This window comes from Callionymus lyra, chromosome 12, assembly GCF_982586985.1.
Source record: "Callionymus lyra chromosome 12, fCalLyr1.hap1.1, whole genome shotgun sequence".
Taxonomy (NCBI): domain Eukaryota; kingdom Metazoa; phylum Chordata; class Actinopteri; order Syngnathiformes; family Callionymidae; genus Callionymus; species Callionymus lyra.
This window is the reverse complement of record NC_141829.1, coordinates 4,492,743-4,515,172: the sequence shown is the minus strand read 5'-3', so window position 1 is coordinate 4,515,172 and position 22,430 is coordinate 4,492,743. Positions and strand designations below refer to the sequence as shown.

General features: G+C 32.4%; 1 protein-coding gene across 3 annotated transcripts in view; it reads left to right on the top strand.

The window, feature by feature from the left end:
* ptprna (protein tyrosine phosphatase receptor type Na) overlaps positions 1 to 20,925 on the top strand; it is a 32,675-nt gene extending 11,750 nt beyond the window's left edge. For 2 of the 3 annotated variants that reach the window (XM_087804319.1, XM_087804317.1), the window contains 17 exons: positions 1,671 to 1,799; positions 1,869 to 1,903; positions 1,991 to 2,235; positions 2,308 to 2,394; positions 3,315 to 3,394; positions 3,478 to 3,542; positions 6,389 to 6,598; positions 8,585 to 8,845; positions 8,906 to 9,053; positions 15,182 to 15,255; positions 15,316 to 15,393; positions 15,456 to 15,575; positions 16,771 to 16,937; positions 18,577 to 18,630; positions 20,163 to 20,227; positions 20,341 to 20,414; positions 20,643 to 20,925. In XM_087804319.1, the coding sequence (XP_087660445.1) occupies positions 1,671 to 1,799; positions 1,869 to 1,903; positions 1,991 to 2,235; positions 2,308 to 2,394; positions 3,315 to 3,394; positions 3,478 to 3,542; positions 6,389 to 6,598; positions 8,585 to 8,845; positions 8,906 to 9,053; positions 15,182 to 15,255; positions 15,316 to 15,393; positions 15,456 to 15,575; positions 16,771 to 16,937; positions 18,577 to 18,630; positions 20,163 to 20,227; positions 20,341 to 20,414; positions 20,643 to 20,714 (1,964 nt within the window). In that variant the 3' untranslated portion in view covers positions 20,715 to 20,925. The remainder of the gene's footprint in view (positions 1 to 1,670; positions 1,800 to 1,868; positions 1,904 to 1,990; positions 2,236 to 2,307; positions 2,395 to 3,314; positions 3,395 to 3,477; positions 3,543 to 6,388; positions 6,599 to 8,584; positions 8,846 to 8,905; positions 9,054 to 15,181; positions 15,256 to 15,315; positions 15,394 to 15,455; positions 15,576 to 16,770; positions 16,938 to 18,576; positions 18,631 to 20,162; positions 20,228 to 20,340; positions 20,415 to 20,642) is intronic. The other variant, XM_087804318.1, reaches the window with a different exon arrangement.
* Positions 20,926 to 22,430: the final 1,505 nt, after the last annotated feature.

The following is a 22,430-nucleotide window of genomic DNA, read 5'->3' as shown; positions in this document are numbered from 1 at the left end:
TTGAAGGAGTCAGTAGATCATCAAACACAGATGTTTCTTGAAGGAGTCAGTAGATCATCAAACACTGATGTTTCTTGAAGGAGTCAGTAGATCATCAAACACAGATGTTTCTTGAAGGAGTCAGTAGATCATCAAACACTGATGTTTCTTGAAGGAGTCAGTAGATCATCAAACACAGATGTTTCTTGAAGGAGTCAGTAGATCATCAAACACAGATGTTTCTTGAAGGAGTCAGTAGATCATCAAACACAGATGTTTCTTGAAGGAGTCAGTAGATCATCAAACACAGATGTTTCTCGAAGGAGTCAGTAGATCATCAAACACAGATGTTTCTTGAAAGAGTCAGTAGATCATCAAACACAGATGTTTCTTGAAGGAGTCAGTAGATCATCAAACACAGAGATGTTTCTTGAAGGAGTCAGTAGATCATCAAACACAGATGTTTCTTGAAGGAGTCAGTAGATCATCAAACACAGATGTTTCTTGAAGGAGTCAGTAGATCATCAAACACAGATGTTTCTTGAAGGAGTCAGTAGATCATCAAACACAGATGTTTCTTGAAGGAGTCAGTAGATCATCAAACACAGATGTTTCTTGAAGGAGTCAGTAGATCATCAAACACAGAGATGTTTCTTGAAGGAGTCAGTAGATCATCAAACACAGAGATGGTTCCAAAGCTTAGGAGCAACAGTCTGGAAGGATTTCTCTCCTCTGATCCGGAAGTTCAGGAAACATCAGGAGATTCTGATCCACAGACCTCAGAGCCCGAGCTGGGGTATAAGTCTGGATCAGATCACTGATGGAAGGTCTGAACATGAATAGATCTGAAAGTAAGAACCAGAATTTTAAAATGATCCTGAAAGAAACTGGCAGCCAGTGAAGAGTTTGAAGGAGAAATGTGAGTTCTTCTACTAGAGCGGCTCAGAATTCTGGCTGCAGAGTTTAGTATGAACTGCAGACGAGACAGTGTCGTATTGTTTAGACATGAAAACAAACTGTTACAATAGTCGATCTTAGAAAACTTCAACTAAATACCCCAAACTTCAGCCGCATTTTTCCGTCTTAATATCTCCTGAAATCTGTTTCATTGTTTGTTTTGCTTATTTTCTTTGGAATGTGTGTGTCTGCCTCTAGATACTTATGTGGGTATTTCCATCCACATGTACATGCAACACTCTACAGGGGTCTCTTGTCTATTGCAGGGGCTGATGTTCCGACGAAATCTCTAGTGTTCATTTATTTTTCAAACTTTTTCATGTCGACAACATTCATTTATTTATTTACTTGCAAACTCAACATTGCGTTTACGGCGTCATCTCTCTCAACAACCCTCTCAGTAACGCTGACCTGAACAGCAAATGCTTTGCCGCCCAGCCAACCAATCACAGCTGTCACGACATTTAAACACCTACGTTACACAATATTGTAGCGACAAATGAGCCGCCACTAAATAGAGCAGTGTATAGAAAGGCATCATGGGAGTTCAGTGGGTTTTTTTTGGCACCATAAGTAAGGTGGGTTTGCTTACGAGTGCCGGAGTACTGAGTTCTACTAAGTTTATATGCTGTTTAAAACATTACACGTTTGTAAAATGATGCTAAAATGTATAACTGAAGATATATTTTTGAGCCTCTATCCTTCAAAACAGTCGTTCTTCTCGTGCTCTCCAGACGGTCTGCTGGACAGGATGTCAGGAGTTCTGCAGAAGTATGGAGTCGACCCGCGAGAGCTGAACCAGGAGCAGTTGTATGAACTGGCCTTGATTCTACAGTTACAGTTACAAGCCCAGGACAAAACAGGTCAGAGTCACTTCACCGTCTTTTCTTGTTTCGTTTTTCCTTCAACAACTTTCTTTATCTCCCACGTAGATCCATCAGACAAAGATCTCATCGATCTTAAGGAGGTACGTCGGCCATCTTGGGATCCTTAACATGGATTTGATTGGCGTCACAAGTTCAAACATAATCGATTGAACGTCTTTGCGATGCAGGTTTCAAAAGCAGACACGGAGTCCGTTAAAGTCCAGAAGCCAGTTCCTCCCTCGGTTAAAGATTTCCCACAAGCCACCCCTGCCGCGGCCGCCCTCCCACCCAAGACCACCATCCTCCCGGCGACCCCCTCGCGGCCTCCGGCCGCCACGCCGGGAGCCGCTCAGGAGTTGAAAGGGCTCAAACCTCCACAGGTGGAGGACGTGGACGGGAAAGAGGAGTATGGATACATTTACACCAACCAGAGGTGAGCTGTCAATCATTATGATGAGACATGTCAAAAATATAATCATCTTTTTTTTGTTTTGCTTCTGTCCAGCCCTCTGGATCTGTACGAGGCAGTGAAGCTGCTCGGGATTCTGGCAGATAAGATCCACCTGAAGAACAGCAGCTTCATCAACCTCAGGTACAACAAAATAATAATAATAATAATAAGAGAAACTTTTGCAGAAGAAAAAAAAAAGAATTGTTTTATAAATCAGGAAAATAAAATAAATGTCGACTAAGTCAAATATTTGTATTTTATTTTCCTGATTTAATCAATGTTTTCTTTTAAACATATAAATATAAAGTGTGATATAAATCAACAGAACTGACATAAATCAATGTAAAATGTCAATAACCCGATAAAAAATATTATTTTTTAAATTAAATTAGTTTATGAACCTTGGTTTTTTTTACAGATGATGTCTGACAAAACAATTTATTTTAATGTAAAAAAAGATTATTCAATTATCTATGGTTTGTAACAGTATTTTCTATTTTACAGTTTTAATCTTGGAAGTTGTACATCAGTTTTGTTGAGCACAATAAAAGCGTGCTTGTAGCTAGCTGCTGTCCTTGCCGTTAGCACAAGCTAACTAGCTTCTAGTTAGCTCCTGCTAACTGGTACGATAGAGATTCATTAGTATTTTTTAACTATATCTTTTTTTATTTGCATTGCTTACTTTATTTCATAGTTCAGTGAATATCTGTTTTTTAAATGACTTATTTACTATCTTATACTTTACTTTACTAACTTATATACTATATACTATCTAAAAATACATTTCAAACCAGTAAGCTACGTCAAATTAACTTGCTTTTTATTCATTTAAAAATGAACAAGGACGCTAGTAATGGCTAAGGATTAAGTGGGGTTAATGATAAACGATCTGCAATTCAATTTTAAATGCAATAAATGTGAATTCTTTATAATATCGATTTTAGCTTCTCGCTGCTAACTAGCCTTGCTAACTTGCTAACCTTGCTAATTTTTCCACTTCCTGTCTGTTTGAATTCAAAACCATCTTGAGCCTCGTCATTGTGTGTGTGTGTGTCCAACAGTGTTGTGGGTCCAGCTCTGACGTTTCGCGTCCGTCACAACGAAAACAACATGAAGGCCGCAGATGTTGCGGCCAAAGCATGTGAGAACAAACCTGTTTTATCTCGTTTTATCTTGACCGTTCAAACACGTGAACCCGCCATGTTTGTTTTGTCGCCGTGTCAGTGTCGGAGAAGAACTTCCTGGAGTCGCAGACCGGCCTGAAGATCGAGCAGGCAGGTGTAGTAGAGGTAAAAAAACAAACATTCCTTTTATATTATTGTTCATTTTTATATATCTTATTTCTGTATTTTTTACCCACATCCTTTCTCCCTCTAGCTCTAATAGTGGACTTGGTGTTTTTGATTCATTTTTGCTATTTGTTTTTTAATATATATTTTTTATTTTTACATGTAACATGATAAACAAAACAAAAATGAACTTATAAAGATAGAGAAATAAGTCTGGAAATGGAAAGAAAATAAATCTTGATAAGTAAGTATATATTGTATATATATATATATATATATATATATATATATTTATATATTTATTGAAAAACTGAAAAGAACACACAAGTAATAAAATGAAAATAATGAAAAAAGAAAGAATAAAAATGCTAGTAAAAAAATAAATAAAAATGCAAATACATGTTTTTTTATATATATAATATGTATGTTTTCGAGAAAGTGTATACTTATATAAATATATATATACTGTATATAAAAGAAAATGGGAAAACAATACAAAATAAATATATATATACAGTATATATATATATATATATATACATAATATAATACAATATATATTATATTATATTTTATATTATATTTGTTGAATTATTATATTATATTATACAATTTATATATATATATATATACATAATATAATACAATATATTATATTCTATTTTATATTATATTATATTGAATTATTATATTATATTATACAATATATATATATATATATATATATATATACACTGATATAGATCAACAGAGCTGATATAAATGAAATGTAAAATGGCAACAACCTAATAAAAAAAAGATTATTTGATACCTTGATTTGACGGATAACATCTGCCATAACAATATTTAAAACATTTATATACATATATACATATAATGTTAATATAATACAATGTAAAGGTTACGTATAATACAAATGTAAGTTACAGATTAGAGGTTGGAGATAAAAATGCAGGATCAATGGAGGAACATTTTCTTTTTAACAGCGAATTCAAAATTAAACGGATAAATAAACCGTCTCTGAATTGTCGCAATGACACACAATTCTTTTGCGTTATTTACAAACCGAGCTGTATTAAGCAGTTATCCTAATTTATAAACATGTTTTCTAAAGTTGTGTATTTGAAAGCGTCGACGGAGCACGAACATGATTGTAAAGTCGGAGAGAAAAGCTGTGATACTGTCGTCGTGTCTATTAAATCAACACACTCTTGTGCGAGCGTCAGGACACATCAGCAGGTCACATCCTCACCACCAGTACTTCACTTGTTGCTATGGTGGTTCGTCTGCCGCCCCCCCCCACCGCCGCCTCTCTGGCTGGCAGATCCCGGGCGCCATGGCAACCGCGGTCGCAGGTGCCATTAACCTATTTCTAGTCCTTTAATCGGCAGCAATATCTGCGATGGACCGAGCGGATGAACAGCCTGATGCCCTTTGAACGTCCGCACACTTGCATCGCGCTCAGAAATCAACGTTGACATTTGTCGACTCGGCTGATGCCGAAGACATCTTTGTTTTGATTGGACAGAAGGAAGGTGTTCGTAGACACGTTTCTGAGCATCAATCTTCACACATTTAATATAAACTCACGTCAATCCGAGGTTCTTGAACGCACCACTGGCTGTGTGTGTGTGTCATTCGCAGGATTAAAGTAAAACACACTTTTATGTGTTCATGTTTTTTTAATGAAATTAATATTATTTTATTTGAGTCACATTCCGCTGACAACATCAATTCAAATTTCAAGATATTGAAAACACTTGTAGCTAGACCTCCATGTGGAAGCTAACTAGTTTAGCATCATGCTGCTAACTTATACAAAGGAGTTCCTGTTTTTTAAACTATATATAACTCTTTTTTCTTTTTTTTTTAATGTAGCTCATTGCTTACACAGTTATATAGTCTAGTAGATGTCAATATTCTGTTTAAAAAAACAAAAACAATAATAATTAGAATAATATTTTGAGGTTATAATAATTTTAAAAATACATTTTGTATACTACTTCATTTGCTACTAATTTGTGTCATATTAATGTTAATTATTTCGAATACTTTATTAAGATCTAATTGGTTAATTGCTTATTACCAGTAAAATAAAACTTCCAATAGGATGAGAAAAATAGATTTTGTCGTATTAAGACATTTATTTTTGAATACAAATAAATAAATATTTTTGACAAACTACATTTTTTTTTTACATAATAATGAACATGTTGTTATTAAACGAAAATTGTTGTTATGTCATAATAAACTGTTAGTTCAAGTTTTTTACAAACATTTTTGGTTTTATTACCTTATTCAAATCAAACGTACATGTTTTTTACACTTTTTACTTTCATTTTCTCCACTTTTTTTGCATTGTTTAATAGGTATTTTTTCCTAATTATTTTTTATCTTATTTGCTACTATTTTGTGTCATATTAATGTTAATTAGTTTGAATACTTTATTAAAATCTAATTGTTTAATTGCTTGTTACCAGTAAAATAAAACTTCCAATAGGATGAGAAAAATACATTTTATTGAATTAAGACATTTAAAAAAGTTTTCAAAACTTTTTATATCTGAAAATAAGAGAAATAAAGGAAACAAACTCCTTTGTTCTTTTCAGAATTTGCAGAGATTAAACAGAAGAAGAAAAATGAACATACGGTGCATAAAATAATAATAATTTTCACAAATAAAACACTACAATTAAGCTAATTTTTAAGTCAACTAAGAACATTTTCATATTTTTTCGCAGTAAAAGATGTCATTTTTGGTTTTATATATGTAAAAAAAAGGTTTGTTGTGAACTTTCTTGTCTGATTGTATTGAAAATGAGGATTTAAACCATTGTTTCCCCCAGAGAACTGTGTCCAGGGGCCTCCCTCACGTCACCAAGGTGTCCCAGGGCTCCACCTGGACGCTCGTCACTCTGGTTTCCATGGCGATCGTGGGCGCGGTGCTGGTCGTGGCCACGGCCGTCGCTTGTTTCCGACACTACGCCCACCAGGTGGCCAACGGGAAGCTTGGTCTGGGTCCAGAGGGCGGAGCCGAGACTCACTTCGATTACCAGGTAGGACGACCTTTGACCTGTGTGTGGACGAAGATGCTATGAAGGTTTAATACTGTATTCATGAGTAATGACATGGCTTTATTTCTTTTTATTCAAAATTATTTTCTTTTTAATCAACTTTTTGTTGAGAAATATTTTTCTATAACTTGATTATTGATATTCTTTCTTAACGTTTTCCTAAATTTTATTTTCTTACCTTTGATGTTGCTCAAACTTACATATTTTCACTTTAGTTATAATTAGTTGTTTGATATTTTTTGTTTTATTCCCTTTAAACTTAAATTATTTCACTTAATAAGTATTATGTTGTTCAATTAGGTTGTTTTTCCCTCTTTTTATTGATTCCCTTCGATGTAGATCCAAATATTTTTGTAAAACTTTAATGTTTTCACTCCATTTTAACACTGTCTTCATTAGTTTATCTACAAATATTATTTGTTTAATGGATTTGCATAAATCTCCAAAATATTGTTAACTTAATAATGAATATGTTGTTGTTGTTTTGTTTTATTACCTTTGATGTAGATCAAAAATATGTTTAACTTCATTATTAAAATTTTTTTAATACATGTTTCTCCACTGATTATTTGTTTTATAACCTTTGATGTAGATCCAAAATTATTTTTACTTCGTTGTTAAGTTTGTTTAAAACCCATTTTCTAACTGATTTTCGTTTTATTTCCTTTGATGTTGCTACGAAATATATCTTATTAAACAAACAGTTTTCCTGTCATAATAAACTGTTAATTCTAGTTCTTAACAACATTTTTGGTTTTATTACCTTATTTATTATCAAATCAAAGTTGTGTGTCTTAGTGTGTCCTGAGACAGACTGGCGTCCTGTCCAGGGTGTCCCCTGCCTCTCGCCCTATGAAACTGGGATAGACTCCAGTCTCCCCGCGACCCGATAAAGGGATAAAGTGTAGAAAATGAATTAATTAAAAACTAATATGTTGTTTAATTCCGTTTTCTTTTTTTTACAAAATCTTTTCTAATCTTTGATGTAAATCCAAACATTTTTTTGTCAAACCCACATTTTTTAACTTTATAATTAAAATGCTCAGGAAGTTTTTTTCAAATATTTGAGTTTTGATCCAAACAACAGTATTTTTAATCAAACTTACATGTTTCACCTGATAATCAACATGTTGTTTAGTAACTATTTTACCAAATTATTGTTGTTGTTTTACTTTAGATCCAGACTATTGGTCGATCGACCTTTTCACTTTATAATGAACAATATTTCACTTTATAATGAACAATATTTCACTTTATAATGAACAATATTTCACTTTATAATGAACAATATTTCACTTTATAATGAACAATATTTCACTTTATAATGAACAATATTTCACTTTATAATGAACAATAGTTCACTTTATAATGAACAATATTTCACTTTATAATGAACAATAGTTCACTTTATAATGAACAATATTTCACTTTATAATGAACAATATTTCACTTTATAATGAACAATAGTTCACTTTATAATGAACAATAGTTCACTTTATAATGAACAATATTTCACTTTATAATGAACAATAGTTCACTTTATAATGAACAATAGTTCACTTTATAATGAACAATAGTTCACTTTATAATGAACAATATTTCACTTTATAATGAACAATATTTCACTTTATAATGAACAATAGTTCATTTTATAATGAACAATATTTCACTTTATAATGAACAATATTTCACTTTATAATGAACAATATTTCACTTTTTATAACAATAGCCTATTCATTTTTTTTAACAATTTTTATCTAATGTACATGTTTTTTTACACTTTTTACTTTCATTTTCTCCACTGTTTTCGAATTGTTTAATCTGTTTTTTTTTCCAAATGATTTGTTGTGTCATTACCTTCATGGTAATATTGCAGTTATTTGTGTTTTCATCATCATGTGTTTTATTGCCTGTAAACGTTTGGTGAAGATGCTTCCATGAGTGATCCGTGTCTGACGCTCCTCTCAGGAACTGTGTCGGCAGCACATGGCTTCCAAATCGTCTCTGTGTCGCCAGGACTGCGGGGTCAGCGGCGGGATGACGGGCCCCGCCCTGGTGTCGGGGGCCGGAGGTCGCCGGGGGACGGACACGTCCAGGGTCAGCAGCGTCTCCTCCCAGTTCAGCGACGGACCCCAACACAGCCCCTCGTCCACCCACAGCTCCACGCCCTCCTGGAGCGAAGAGCCCGCCCAGTCCAACATGGACATCTCCACGGGTCACATGATCCTGGTGAGGTCACGTGACCCCTGACCCCGGCCTCAGACCTGACGTGTGTCTCACCTGCACCAGGCCTACATGGAGGATCACCTGCGCAACAAGGACCGGCTGCTGAAGGAGTGGGAGGCGCTCTGCTCGTACCAGGCCGACCCCAGTTCTGTGGCCGTGTCCCAGTCGCCCAGGAACATGGACAAGAACAGATCCGCGGAAGCTCTGCCATGTAAGCTTGAATATTCATCCTGGAGTTGTTTCTACCTTTGATTACAAATATTTTACATTTTTCACTAAATAATTAACACTTAAATACTTTTTGTTTTTTAACTTTGATGTCGATCCAAAATATTTTTGTCTAACTTTAAACTTGTTATTCATTGTTTAGTATGTAATTAGCAAGTTTTTTCTAAATGCTTTTTTTGTTTGTTTCATACCTTTGATGTACTGTAGCTACGAAATACTTTTTATCAAACTTACTTTTTCTTGCTTCATAATTACGGTTAGATATTTTTTTACCATTGTTTTACTTTTGATGTCGATCCAGAATATTTTTGATCGACATATTTCACTTTATAATGAACATTTTTTCCCAAAATGTATTTTTTATTACCTTTCAAGTAGATTTCAAATACTTTTATTACCTTTGACCTTAATTAAATAAATATATACTTTTCAAACTTGATATTTTTCCAAAACATAAAATCTTGTTAAGTTTACAAAAGGTTACTTTTGTTTTATGAGCCATTATGTTGATCCAAAATAAACTTAAAAGTTTGTTACTCATTGTTAATTTTCTATTTATTTTTATTTTTATTCATTTTGTTGTAACTTTTGAACTGACGTTCTTTCTTCTTAATGACGTTTTCTTTCCACAAATGTATTTTTTATTAACTTTCAAGTAGATGTAAAACATTTTTCTGAAACTTTATAATTATCATGTATATTTTCTGCATATTATTTGTGTTTTATTATTATTTGACCTTAATTTTAAAAAAAGGACATTTTAATTTGCATTTTTCCAAATTATAAAAACAAAATAAAATATGAAATTAAAATGTCGTTTGATAAGGTTTTTTTTAAATACCTGAGTTTTACTACCTTTGATGTTGATCCAAACAACAGTATTTCTAATCAAACCTTATAAACAACACGTTGTTTAGTAACTATTTTACCAAATTATTTTTGTTGTTTTTCTTTTGATGGATCAAGAATATTTTTGATCGACATTTTTCACTTAATAATGAAAAAAAATTCTCCAAAATATATATTTTTTATCACCTCATTTAATCCAAAACATTTTTCTGAAAATGTATATTTAAATGTATATGATTTGTGTTTTATTACTTTTAACCTTAATTCCACAACATTTTGTAAATTGCATTGCAAACTATTAAAACCAAAATTTTGTTTAATTAGTTTATTTTTTTAAATGCTTATTTTTGTTCCGGTTTCCTCCCACAGTCCAGAAACATACAGAGGTTGATTGAGAACTTTGGGAAAATTGTCCGTAGTATGAGTGTGTGTGTGAATGGTTGTCTGTCTTTGTGTGTGTGTGTCCTGAGACAGACTGGCCTCCTGTCCAGGGTGTCCCCTGCCTCTCGCCCAATTAAACTGGGATAGACTCCAGGCTCCCCGCGACCCCGATAAAGGGATAAAGTGTAGAAAAAGAATTAATTATATATTATATATATTATATAAATATATTGTTACTACACTATATATCGTATTGTTGACTTGACGTTCACTTTATAATGAACAATAGTTCACTTTATAATGAACAATAGTTCACTTTATAATGAACAATAGTTCACTTTATAATGAACAATAGTTCACTTTATAATGAACAATATTTCACCTTATAATGAACAATATTTCACTTTATAATGAACAATATTTCACTTTATAATGAACAATAGTTCACTTTATAATGAACAATATTTCACTTTATAATGAACAATAGTTCACTTTATAATGAACAATAGTTCACTTTATAATGAACAATAGTTCACTTTATAATGAACAATATTTCACTTTATAATGAACAATAGTTCACTTTATAATGAACAATATTTCACTTTATAATGAACAATAGTTCACTTTATAATGAACAATAGTTCACTTTATAATGAACAATATTTCACTTTATAATGAACAATATTTAACTTTATAATGAACAATATTTAACTTTATCATGAACAATATTTCCCTTAATAATGAACAATATTTAACTTTATAATGAACAATATTTCACTTTATAATGAACAATATTTCACTTTATAATGAACAATATTTCACTTAATAATGAACAATATTTCACTTTATAATGAACAATATTTCACTTTATAATGAACAATATTTCACTTTATAATGAACAATAGTTCACTTTATAATGAACAATATTTCACTTTATAATGAACAATATTTCACTTTATAATGAACAATAGTTCACTTTATAATGAACAATATTTAACTTTATAATGAACAATAGTTCACTTTATAATGAACAATATTTCACTTTATAATGAACAATAGTTCACTTTATAATGAACAATATTTCACTTTATAATGAACAATATTTCACTTTATAATGAACAATAGTTCACTTTATAATGAACAATATTTCACTTTATAATGAACAATATTTCACTTTATAATGAACAATATTTCACTTTATAATGAACAATAGTTCACTTTATAATGAACAATATTTCCCTTAATAATGAACAATATTTAACTTTATAATGAACAATATTTCACTTTATAATGAACAATATTTCACTTTATAATGAACAATATTTCACTTAATAATGAACAATATTTAACTTTATAATGAACAATATTTCCCTTAATAATGAACAATATTTCACTTTATAATGAACAATAGTTCACTTTATAATGAACAATATTTCACTTTATAATGAACAATATTTCACTTTATAATGAACAATAGTTCACTTTATAATGAACAATATTTAACTTTATAATGAACAATATTTCACTTTATAATGAACAATAGTTCACTTTATAATGAACAATATTTCACTTTATAATGAACAATATTTCACTTTATAATGAACAATAGTTCACTTTATAATGAACAATATTTCACTTTATAATGAACAATAGTTCACTTTATAATGAACAATAGTTCACTTTATAATGAACAATAGTTCACTTTATAATGAACAATAGTTCACTTTATAATGAACAATAGTTCACTTTATAATGAACAATATTTCACTTTATAATGAACAATAGTTCACTTTATAATGAACAATAGTTCACTTTATAATGAACAATATTTCACTTTATAATGAACAATATTTCACTTTATAATGAACAATATTTCACTTTATAATGAACAATAGTTCACTTTATAATGAACAATATTTCACTTTATAATGAACAATATTTCACTTTATAATGAACAATATTTCACTTTATAATGAACAATATTTCACTTTATAATGAACAATAGTTCACTTTATAATGAACAATATTTCCCTTAATAATGAACAATATTTAACTTTATAATGAACAATATTTCACTTTATAATGAACAATATTTCACTTTATAATGAACAATATTTCACTTAATAATGAACAATATTTCCCTTAATAATGAACAATATTTCACTTTATAATGAACAATAGTTCACTTTATAATGAACAATATTTCACTTTATAATGAACAATATTTCACTTTATAATGAACAATAGTTCACTTTATAATGAACAATATTTAACTTTATAATGAACAATATTTCACTTTATAATGAACAATAGTTCACTTTATAATGAACAATATTTCACTTTATAATGAACAATATTTCACTTTATAATGAACAATAGTTCACTTTATAATGAACAATATTTCACTTTATAATGAACAATAGTTCACTTTATAATGAACAATATTTCACTTTATAATGAACAATAGTTCACTTTATAATGAACAATAGTTCACTTTATAATGAACAATATTTCACTTTATAATGAACAATAGTTCACTTTATAATGAACAATATTTCACTTTATAATGAACAATATTTCACTTTATAATGAACAATAGTTCACTTTATAATGAACAATATTTCACTTTATAATGAACAATATTTCACTTTATAATGAACAATATTTCACTTTATAATGAACAATATTTCACTTTATAATGAACAATAGTTCACTTTATAATGAACAATATTTCCCTTAATAATGAACAATATTTAACTTTATAATGAACAATATTTCACTTTATAATGAACAATATTTCACTTTATAATGAACAATATTTCACTTAATAATGAACAATATTTCACTTTATAATGAACAATATTTCACTTTATAATGAACAATATTTCACTTTATAATGAACAATAGTTCACTTTATAATGAACAATATTTCACTTTATAATGAACAATAGTTCACTTTATAATGAACAATATTTCACTTTATAATGAACAATATTTCACTTTATAATGAACAATAGTTCACTTTATAATGAACAATAGTTCACTTTATAATGAACAATATTTCACTTTATAATGAACAATAGTTCACTTTATAATGAACAATATTTCACTTTATAATGAACAATAGTTCACTTTATAATGAACAATAGTTCACTTTATAATGAACAATAGTTCACTTTATAATGAACAATATTTAACTTTATAATGAACAATATTTCACTTTATAATGAACAATATTTCACTTTATAATGAACAATAGTTCACTTTATAATGAACAATATTTAACTTTATAATGAACAATATTTCACTTTATAATGAACAATAGTTCACTTTATAATGAACAATATTTCACTTTATAATGAACAATAGTTCACTTTATAATGAACAATATTTCACTTTATAATGAACAATATTTCACTTTATAATGAACAATAGTTCACTTTATAATGAACAATATTTCACTTTATAATGAACAATATTTCACTTTATAATGAACAATAGTTCACTTTATAATGAACAATAGTTCACTTTATAATGAACAATATTTCACTTTATAATGAACAATAGTTCACTTTATAATGAACAATATTTCACTTTATAATGAACAATATTTCACTTTATAATGAACAATATTTCACTTTATAATGAACAATATTTAACTTTATAATGAACAATATTTCACTTAATAATGAACAATTTTTCACTTTATAATGAACAATTTTTCACTTTATAATGAACAATATTTCACTTTATAATGAACAATATTTCACTTTATAATGAACAATATTTCACTTTATAATGAACAATATTTCACTTTATAATGAACAATATTTAACTTTATAATGAACAATATTTAACTTTATAATGAACAATATTTCACTTTATAATGAACAATATTTAACTTTATAATGAACAATATTTCACTTAATAATGAACAATTTTTCACTTTATAATGAACAATTTTTCACTTTATAATGAACAATATTTCACTTAATAATGAACAATTTTTCACTTTATAATGAACAATAGTTCACTTAATAATGAACAATATTTCACTTTATAATGAACAATAGTTCACTTTATAATGAACAATTTTTCACTTTATAATGAACATTTTTTCACTTTATAATGAACAATAGTTCACTTTATAATGAACAATATTTCACTTTATAATTAACAATATTTCACTTTATAATGAACAATTTTTCACTTTATAATGAACAATATTTCACTTTATAATTAACAATATTTCACTTAATAATGAACAATATTTCACTTTATAATTAACAATATTTCACTTTATAATGAACAATTTTTCACTTTATAATCAACATTTTTCACTTTATAATGAACAATTTTTCACTTTATAATGAACAATTTTTCACTTTATAATGAACAATTTTTCACTTTATAATCAACATTTTTCACTTTATAATGAACAATTTTTCACTTTATAATGAACAATATTTCACTTTATAATGAACAATATTTCACTTTATAATGAACAATTTTTCACTTTATAATGAACAATTTTTCACTTTATAATGAACAATTTTTCACTTTATAATGAACAATATTTCACTTTATAATGAACAATTTTTCACTTTATAATGAACAATTTTTCACTTTATAATGAACAATATTTCACTTTATAATGAACAATAGTTCACTTTATAATGAACAATATTTAACTTTATAATGAACAATATTTCACTTTATAATGAACAATAGTTCACTTTATAATGAACAATTGTTCACTTTATAATGAATTTTTTTTTTCCCCAAATGTATTTTTATTACCTTTGATGTTGATCCCAACAACAGTATTTTGAATCAAACTTACTTCAGTAACTATTTGACCAGGTTATTAAATGTGTGCAGACGACCACTCGCGTGTGAAGCTCCGCGCAGACATGAACTCACACAAGCAAGACTACATCAACGCCAGCGTCGTGGTAAGAATCAAAGAACAACATATTTCGGTGACAGATATCATTCGAGGAGTTTCTTCTCAGTTCGACCACGACCCTCGCCAGCCGTCCTACATCGCCACGCAGGGCCCGCTGCCTCACACCGTGGCCGACTTCTGGCAGGTGAGATCCGGCTCCTCCTGAGACCAGGACCAGAAGCCTGACTTGTGTTCCAAACCCCTCAGATGGTCTGGGAGAACGGCTGCACTGTCATCGTGATGATGAGCGCTCTGGCCGAGGACGGGGAGAAGCAGTGCGAGAGATACTGGCCTGACGAGGGCTCGTCGCTCCATCACATCTACGAGGTTCGACTCCTGATCTCCAGTCTAGAGACTTTTATATGACGCAGCAGAAATCTCTCGACTCTCTGTCTCCCCCTGCTGGCGGACTTCAATACTTCTGCTGGAATATTAGGGACTTGAAGGATTTTAATCCACCATTAAAATAACCATTATTTTAAATTATATTATATTTTATATTTTAATTATTATTTATATTATTTTCCAGTAAACATTTCATATCTTTATCACAACACCAAAGTCAAGTACTGGACAATACTACACATATATACTTGTTACTACACTATCACAACACCAAAGTCAAGTACTGGACAATACTACACATATATACTTGTTACTACACTATCACAACACCAGAGTCAAGTACTGGACAATACTACACATATATACTTGTTACTACACTATCACAACACCAGAGTCAAGTACTCCACAATACTACACATATATACTTGTTACTACACTATCACAACACCAGAGTCAAGTACTCCACAATACTACACATATATACTTGTTACTACACTATCACAACACAAGAGTCAAGTACTCCACAATACTACACATATATACTTGTTACTACACTATCACAACACAAGAGTCAAGTACTCCACAATACTACACATATATACTTGTTACTACACTATCACAACACCAGAGTCAAGTACTGGACAATACTACACATATATACTTGTTACTACACTATCACAACACAAGAGTCAAGTACTCCACAATACTACACATATATACTTGTTACTACACTATCACAACACCAGAGTCAAGTACTGGACAATACTACACATATATACTTGTTACTACACTATCACAACACCAGAGTCAAGTACTCCACAATACTACACATATATACTTGTTACTACACTATCAGAACACCAGAGTCAAGTACTGGACAATACTACACATATATACTTGTTACTACACTATCACAACACCAGAGTCAAGTACTGGACAATACTACACATATATATTGTTACTACACTATCACAACACCAGAGTCAAGTACTGGACAATACTACACATATATATTGTTACTACACTATCACAACACCAGAGTCAAGTACTGGACAATACTACACATATAAATTGTTACTACACTATCACTATATATCGTATTGTTGACCATGTACACGTAACAACACACTCTTAACAACACACTCCTCCAGTAATGATGTCATGTGACTTTGATCAGGTGAACCTGGTCTCTGAGCACATCTGGTGCAAAGACTTCCTGGTTCGAAGCTTCTACCTGAAGAACGTTCAAACCCAAGAGACCAGAACTCTGACCCAGTTCCACCTGCTCAGCTGGCCTGCTGACGGTATCCCCACGTCCACCCGCCCCCTGCTGGACTTCCGCAGGTATCAACGCGCTATGCTAACTATATGAAGAGGCAATGAGTAAATATTGTTTCTGGCGCCCCTCAGGGGCATGACATTGTAACTGCAATGTTGAGGCTCCTGGGTTTAAAGAAACATAGATTTGTTAAGATCAAGATTCTTGATCAGTTTCTGGTTTTACTTGAAAACGTCTCTAAGCCTTTTGTTTTTGTTTCTCAGAATTATTTGTTTTATTATCTTTGATGTAGATTCAAGTTATTATTGTTTTCACTTGTTTATTTTTTTACTACACAATTATACAAGTATAATATTGTCTAATAACTTTTCTCCAAATGATTTGTTAGATTTCCTTTGATGTCAAATACGTTGTGTCAAACTTACATTTTAACTCCATTATTAACGTGTTTTTTTTCTAATGGTTTGTGTTTTCATTACCATTGATGTACCTCCACAATATCTTTGTCCAACTCACATGTTTTTCGCTTCATCAATGAATATTTGTTTAGGTTTTTTTTCTAAATAATGTTTTTTTATGTTACATTTAGATTTTTATTTTTTTACTTCATGATGTACATGTTGTTTAGCAAAGTCTGTATACATGTATACACACAAGTACACACATTCACTTTTAAAACTGTCTAGAAAACATAAACGTGCACCAAAATGTGGATAAACACACATTTACACACATCCCCTTTTTAATATTGTGTAGAATAACAACTCGCACCAAAACATGGATATATACACACTTACTTGCTTACTTACAAGTACACACTTACACACATTCACTTTTAAAACTGTCTAGAAAACATGAACATGCAACAAACATTTACACACCTACCCACATGCAATTTTTAAAATGGACTAGAATAACAACACACACCAAAACATGGATACACACAAAAGTACACACATGCACTTTTTTAAAACTGTTTAGAAAATAAACACAAAAACATGGATGTACACACATTCACACACTTACACACATTCTTGTTTAAATTAAACACGAGTTAAAACACAGATAAAATCGCATCGAAACGACTAAAATACTTTATTTAGATAAAGAAAAATATTTTTGTCAGAACTCACTTTCTTCTAACCTCATATGTTTTGTCAAAATGTTACCTAGTGCTGCTTTAAATCTCTAATACATTGACATCTTTTTAAACACCTCTGGGTCAAGAGATCCTCACAGGAAGTACATAGAGAAAATAAAAGCACACAGGAAGTGTTCTTGAACTTTTTAGAGACGTCTTAAGCCATCATCATCATCATCATCATCATCATCATCGTTCTCTCACGTTCCTACGTTTGTCGTCACCACCTCACGTCTCTCCTCCTCCTCCCTCTCTCCTCTTCCTCTCCTCCTCCTCCTCCTCCTATCCTGGGCTGCAGGTAGAAGTTTGCATTGTAACATCTCTCAGTGTCATTTTTGGGGTTTGCAGCTAGTACTCTGGCTCCAGTTGCATAGTCACAAAAATGAGCATTGGCAGGTGTGGATGGCGACAGTTCCTCCTCCTGTCCTCTTCTTCTTCTTCTTCCTTCATCCCCCCATCATTCCTCACGTCACCACATGTGTTGCTACGATTGTAAATGTGTCAGTTTGGTTCATAATGGAACCGTTTGTTTCTGTTTGCTGCTCGTTGTTGATGTTTCGCAGGAAGGTGAACAAATGCTACAGAGGTCGCTCGTGTCCCATCATCGTTCACTGCAGGTGAACATGAGAACTTCTTATAAATGACATTTAAAATCACAACATAAATCATTTGTTCATGAGATAAACCTGTTTAAGCTAGGAGCTAGCTTCTTAGCTTAGCTTTGTTAGCCTTTTTACTGAGAAATAAACAAGTTAAATGATAAGATAAAGTAAAATGTATTGTTTATCCTGCTTTATATGTTATAGATATACAGTTATATCGTAGATATTTACACTCTAAATATACATGTTTTTACAGTGAACTAACTATGCTAGCAAAGCTAACCTGGCTAAAAGAAGCTAATAACATTTTTTAAGACGTAATAACCACAAACACACACATGTTAGAATTAATTTATAATACTGTGAGTGTAGTGAGTGTGGTACTATAAGTGTGGTGATTGTGGTACTGTGAGTGTAGTGAGTGTGGTACTTTAAGTGTGGTTATTGTGGTACTGTGAGTGTAGTACTTTAAGTGTGGTGATTGTGGTACTGTGAGTGTAGTGAGTGTGCTACTTTAAGTGTGGTGATTGTGGTACTGTGAGTGTAGTGAGTGTGGTACTGTGAGTGTAGTAATTGTGGTACTGTGAGTGTGGTACTGTAAGTGTGGTGAGTGTGGTACTGTGAGTGTAGTGAGTGTGGCACTGTGAGTGTGGTGAGTGTGGCACTGTGAGTGTGGTAAGTGTGGTACTGTGAGTGTGGTAAGTGTGGTACTGTGAGTGTGGTGAGTGTGGTACTGTGAGTGTGGTAAGTGTGGTACTGTGAGTGTGGTGAGTGGTGTAAGTGTGGTACTGTGAGTGTGGTGAGTGGTTTAAGTGTGGTACTGTAAGTGTGGTGAGTGTGGTACTGTGAGTGTAGTGAGTGTGGAACTGTGAGTGTGGTAAGTGTGGTACTGTGAGTGTGGTACTGTGAGTGTGGTGAGTGTGGTACTGTGAGTGTGGTAAGTGTGGTACTGTGAGTGTGGTGAGTGGTGTAAGTGTGGTACTGTGAGTGTGGTACTGTGAGTGTGGTGAGTGTGGTACTGTGAGTGTGGTAAGTGTGGTACTGTGAGTGTGGTGAGTGGTGTAAGTGTGGTACTGTGAGTGTGGTGAGTGGTGTAAGTGTGGTACTGTGAGTGTGGTAATGTGAGTGTGGTACTGTGAGTCTGGCGAGTGTGGTACTGTGAGTGTGGTGAGTGTGGTACTGTGAGTGTGGTAATGTGAGTGTGGTACTGTGAGTCTGGCGAGTGTGGTACTGTGAGTGTGGCGAGTGTGGTACTGTGAGTGTGGTAATGTGAGTGTGGTACTGTGAGTCTGGCGAGTGTGGTACTGTGAGTGTGGTGAGTGTGGTACTGTGAGTGTGGCGAGTGTGGTACTGTGAGTGTGGTGAGTGTGGTACTGTGAGTGTGGTGAGTGTGGTACTGTGAGTGTGGCGAGTGTGGTACTGTGAGTGTGGTGAGTGTGGTACTGTGAGTGTGGCGAGTGTGGTACTGTGAGTGTGGTGAGTGTGGTACTGTGAGTGTGGCGAGTGTGGTACTGTGAGTGTGGTAATTGTGTGTTTGTGTGCCACAGTGACGGCACAGGCAGGACCGGCACCTACATCCTCATCGACATGGTGCTGAACCGAATGGCTAAAGGTGATCTGACAGGAGAACACACACACACACACTAACACAATCGCAGCCAGCAACACACTTCTTGATAACAACAACACAAACGATACACACTAAAGGTCAGATGTTGTCTTCAGGAGTGAAAGAGATCGACATCGCTGCTGCTCTGGAGCATATCAGAGACCAGAGGCCGGGACTGGTGCGCACAAAGGTACGTCACACACATCAACACACACAGACACATCAACACACACAGATACATCAACACAAACACACACAGACACACATCAACACACACACACATTAACACACACACAAACATCAACACACACACAGGCACATTAGCACACACATCAACACACACACACACACACATCAACACACACATTAACACGCACACACACATCAACACACACTGACATTGTGTGTTTCTATGCAGGATCAGTTTGAGTTTGCGTTGACAGCAGTTGCCGAGGAAGTCAACGCCATCTTGAAAGCTCTTCCTCAGTGAACTCAGCTGTGAATAAAGTTTCCAACACGGAGGAGGCGACCGATCACTGCTGGTTCTTCTCAAGATTGTTTTCTTCACTTTTGTCATTTCTGCGTCAGATCGTCGTGTCTTTGTAAATATTCTCGTGTCTTGATCCATGTAGCAGAAAAATATCTATAAAAATGTATTTTTGACCTGAAAGAATAAATTTGTGACGTGAAGCAGCAACAAACTCCTCCAGAGCGTCCTTGAACACAACTGAAAATAACAAACACCAGAACATGGATATACGCACAAGTACACATTTACAAACATTCACTTTTTAAAACTGTCTAGAATAAAAACACACACCAGAACATGGATATACGCACAAGTACACATTTACACACATTCACTTTTTAAAACTGTCTAGAATAAAAACACACACCAGAACATGGATATACGCACAAGTACACATTTACACACATTCACTTTTTAAAACTGTCTAGAATAAAAACACACACCAGAACATGGATATACGCACAAGTACACATTTACACACATTCACTTTTTAAAACTGTCTAGAATAAAAACACACACCAGAACATGGATATACGCACAAGTACACATTTACAAACATTCACTTTTTAAAACTGTCTAGAATAAAAACACACACCAGAACATGGATATACGCACAAGTACACATTTACACACATTCACTTTTTAAAACTGTCTAGAATAAAAACACACACCAGAACATGGATATACGCACAAGTACACATTTACACACATTCACTTTTTAAAACTGTCTAGAATAAAAACACACACCAGAACATGGATATACGCACAAGTACACATTTACACACATTCACTTTTTAAAACTGTCTAGAATAAAAACACACACCAGAACATGGATATACGCACAAGTACACATTTACACACATTCACTTTTTAAAACTGTCTAGAATAAAAACACACACCAGAACATGGATATACGCACAAGTACACATTTACACACATTCACTTTTTAAAACTGTCTAGAATAAAAACACACACCAGAACATGGATATACGCACAAGTACACATTTACACACATTCACTTTTTAAAACTGTCTAGAATAAAAACACACACCAGAACATGGATATACGCACAAGTACACATTTACACACATTCACTTTTTAAAACTGTCTAGAATAAAAACACACACCAGAACATGGATATACGCACAAGTACACATTTACACACATTCACTTTTTAAAACTGTCTAGAATAAAAACACACACCAGAACATGGATATACGCACAAGTACACATTTACACACATTCACTTTTTAAAACTGTCTAGAATAAAAACACACACCAGAACATGGATATACGCACAAGTACACATTTACACACATTCACTTTTTAAAAACGTCTAGAAAATAAAAACACACACAACAACATGGATCTACACACATCACATGCACACACATTCTTGTTTGAATTAAACACAACTAAAACAGATATACAATCACAACAAAACAACTACACTCACATCACAACAACTAAAAAACATACAGTAAGATATAATCACAACAACTAAAACACACACACAGATACACTCACATCACAACAACTAAAAAACATACAGTAAGATATAATCACAACAACTAAAACACACACAGATACACTCACATCACAACAACTAAAACACTCACATATACACTCATATCACACCAACAATAACACACAGATACACTAACATCACAACAACTA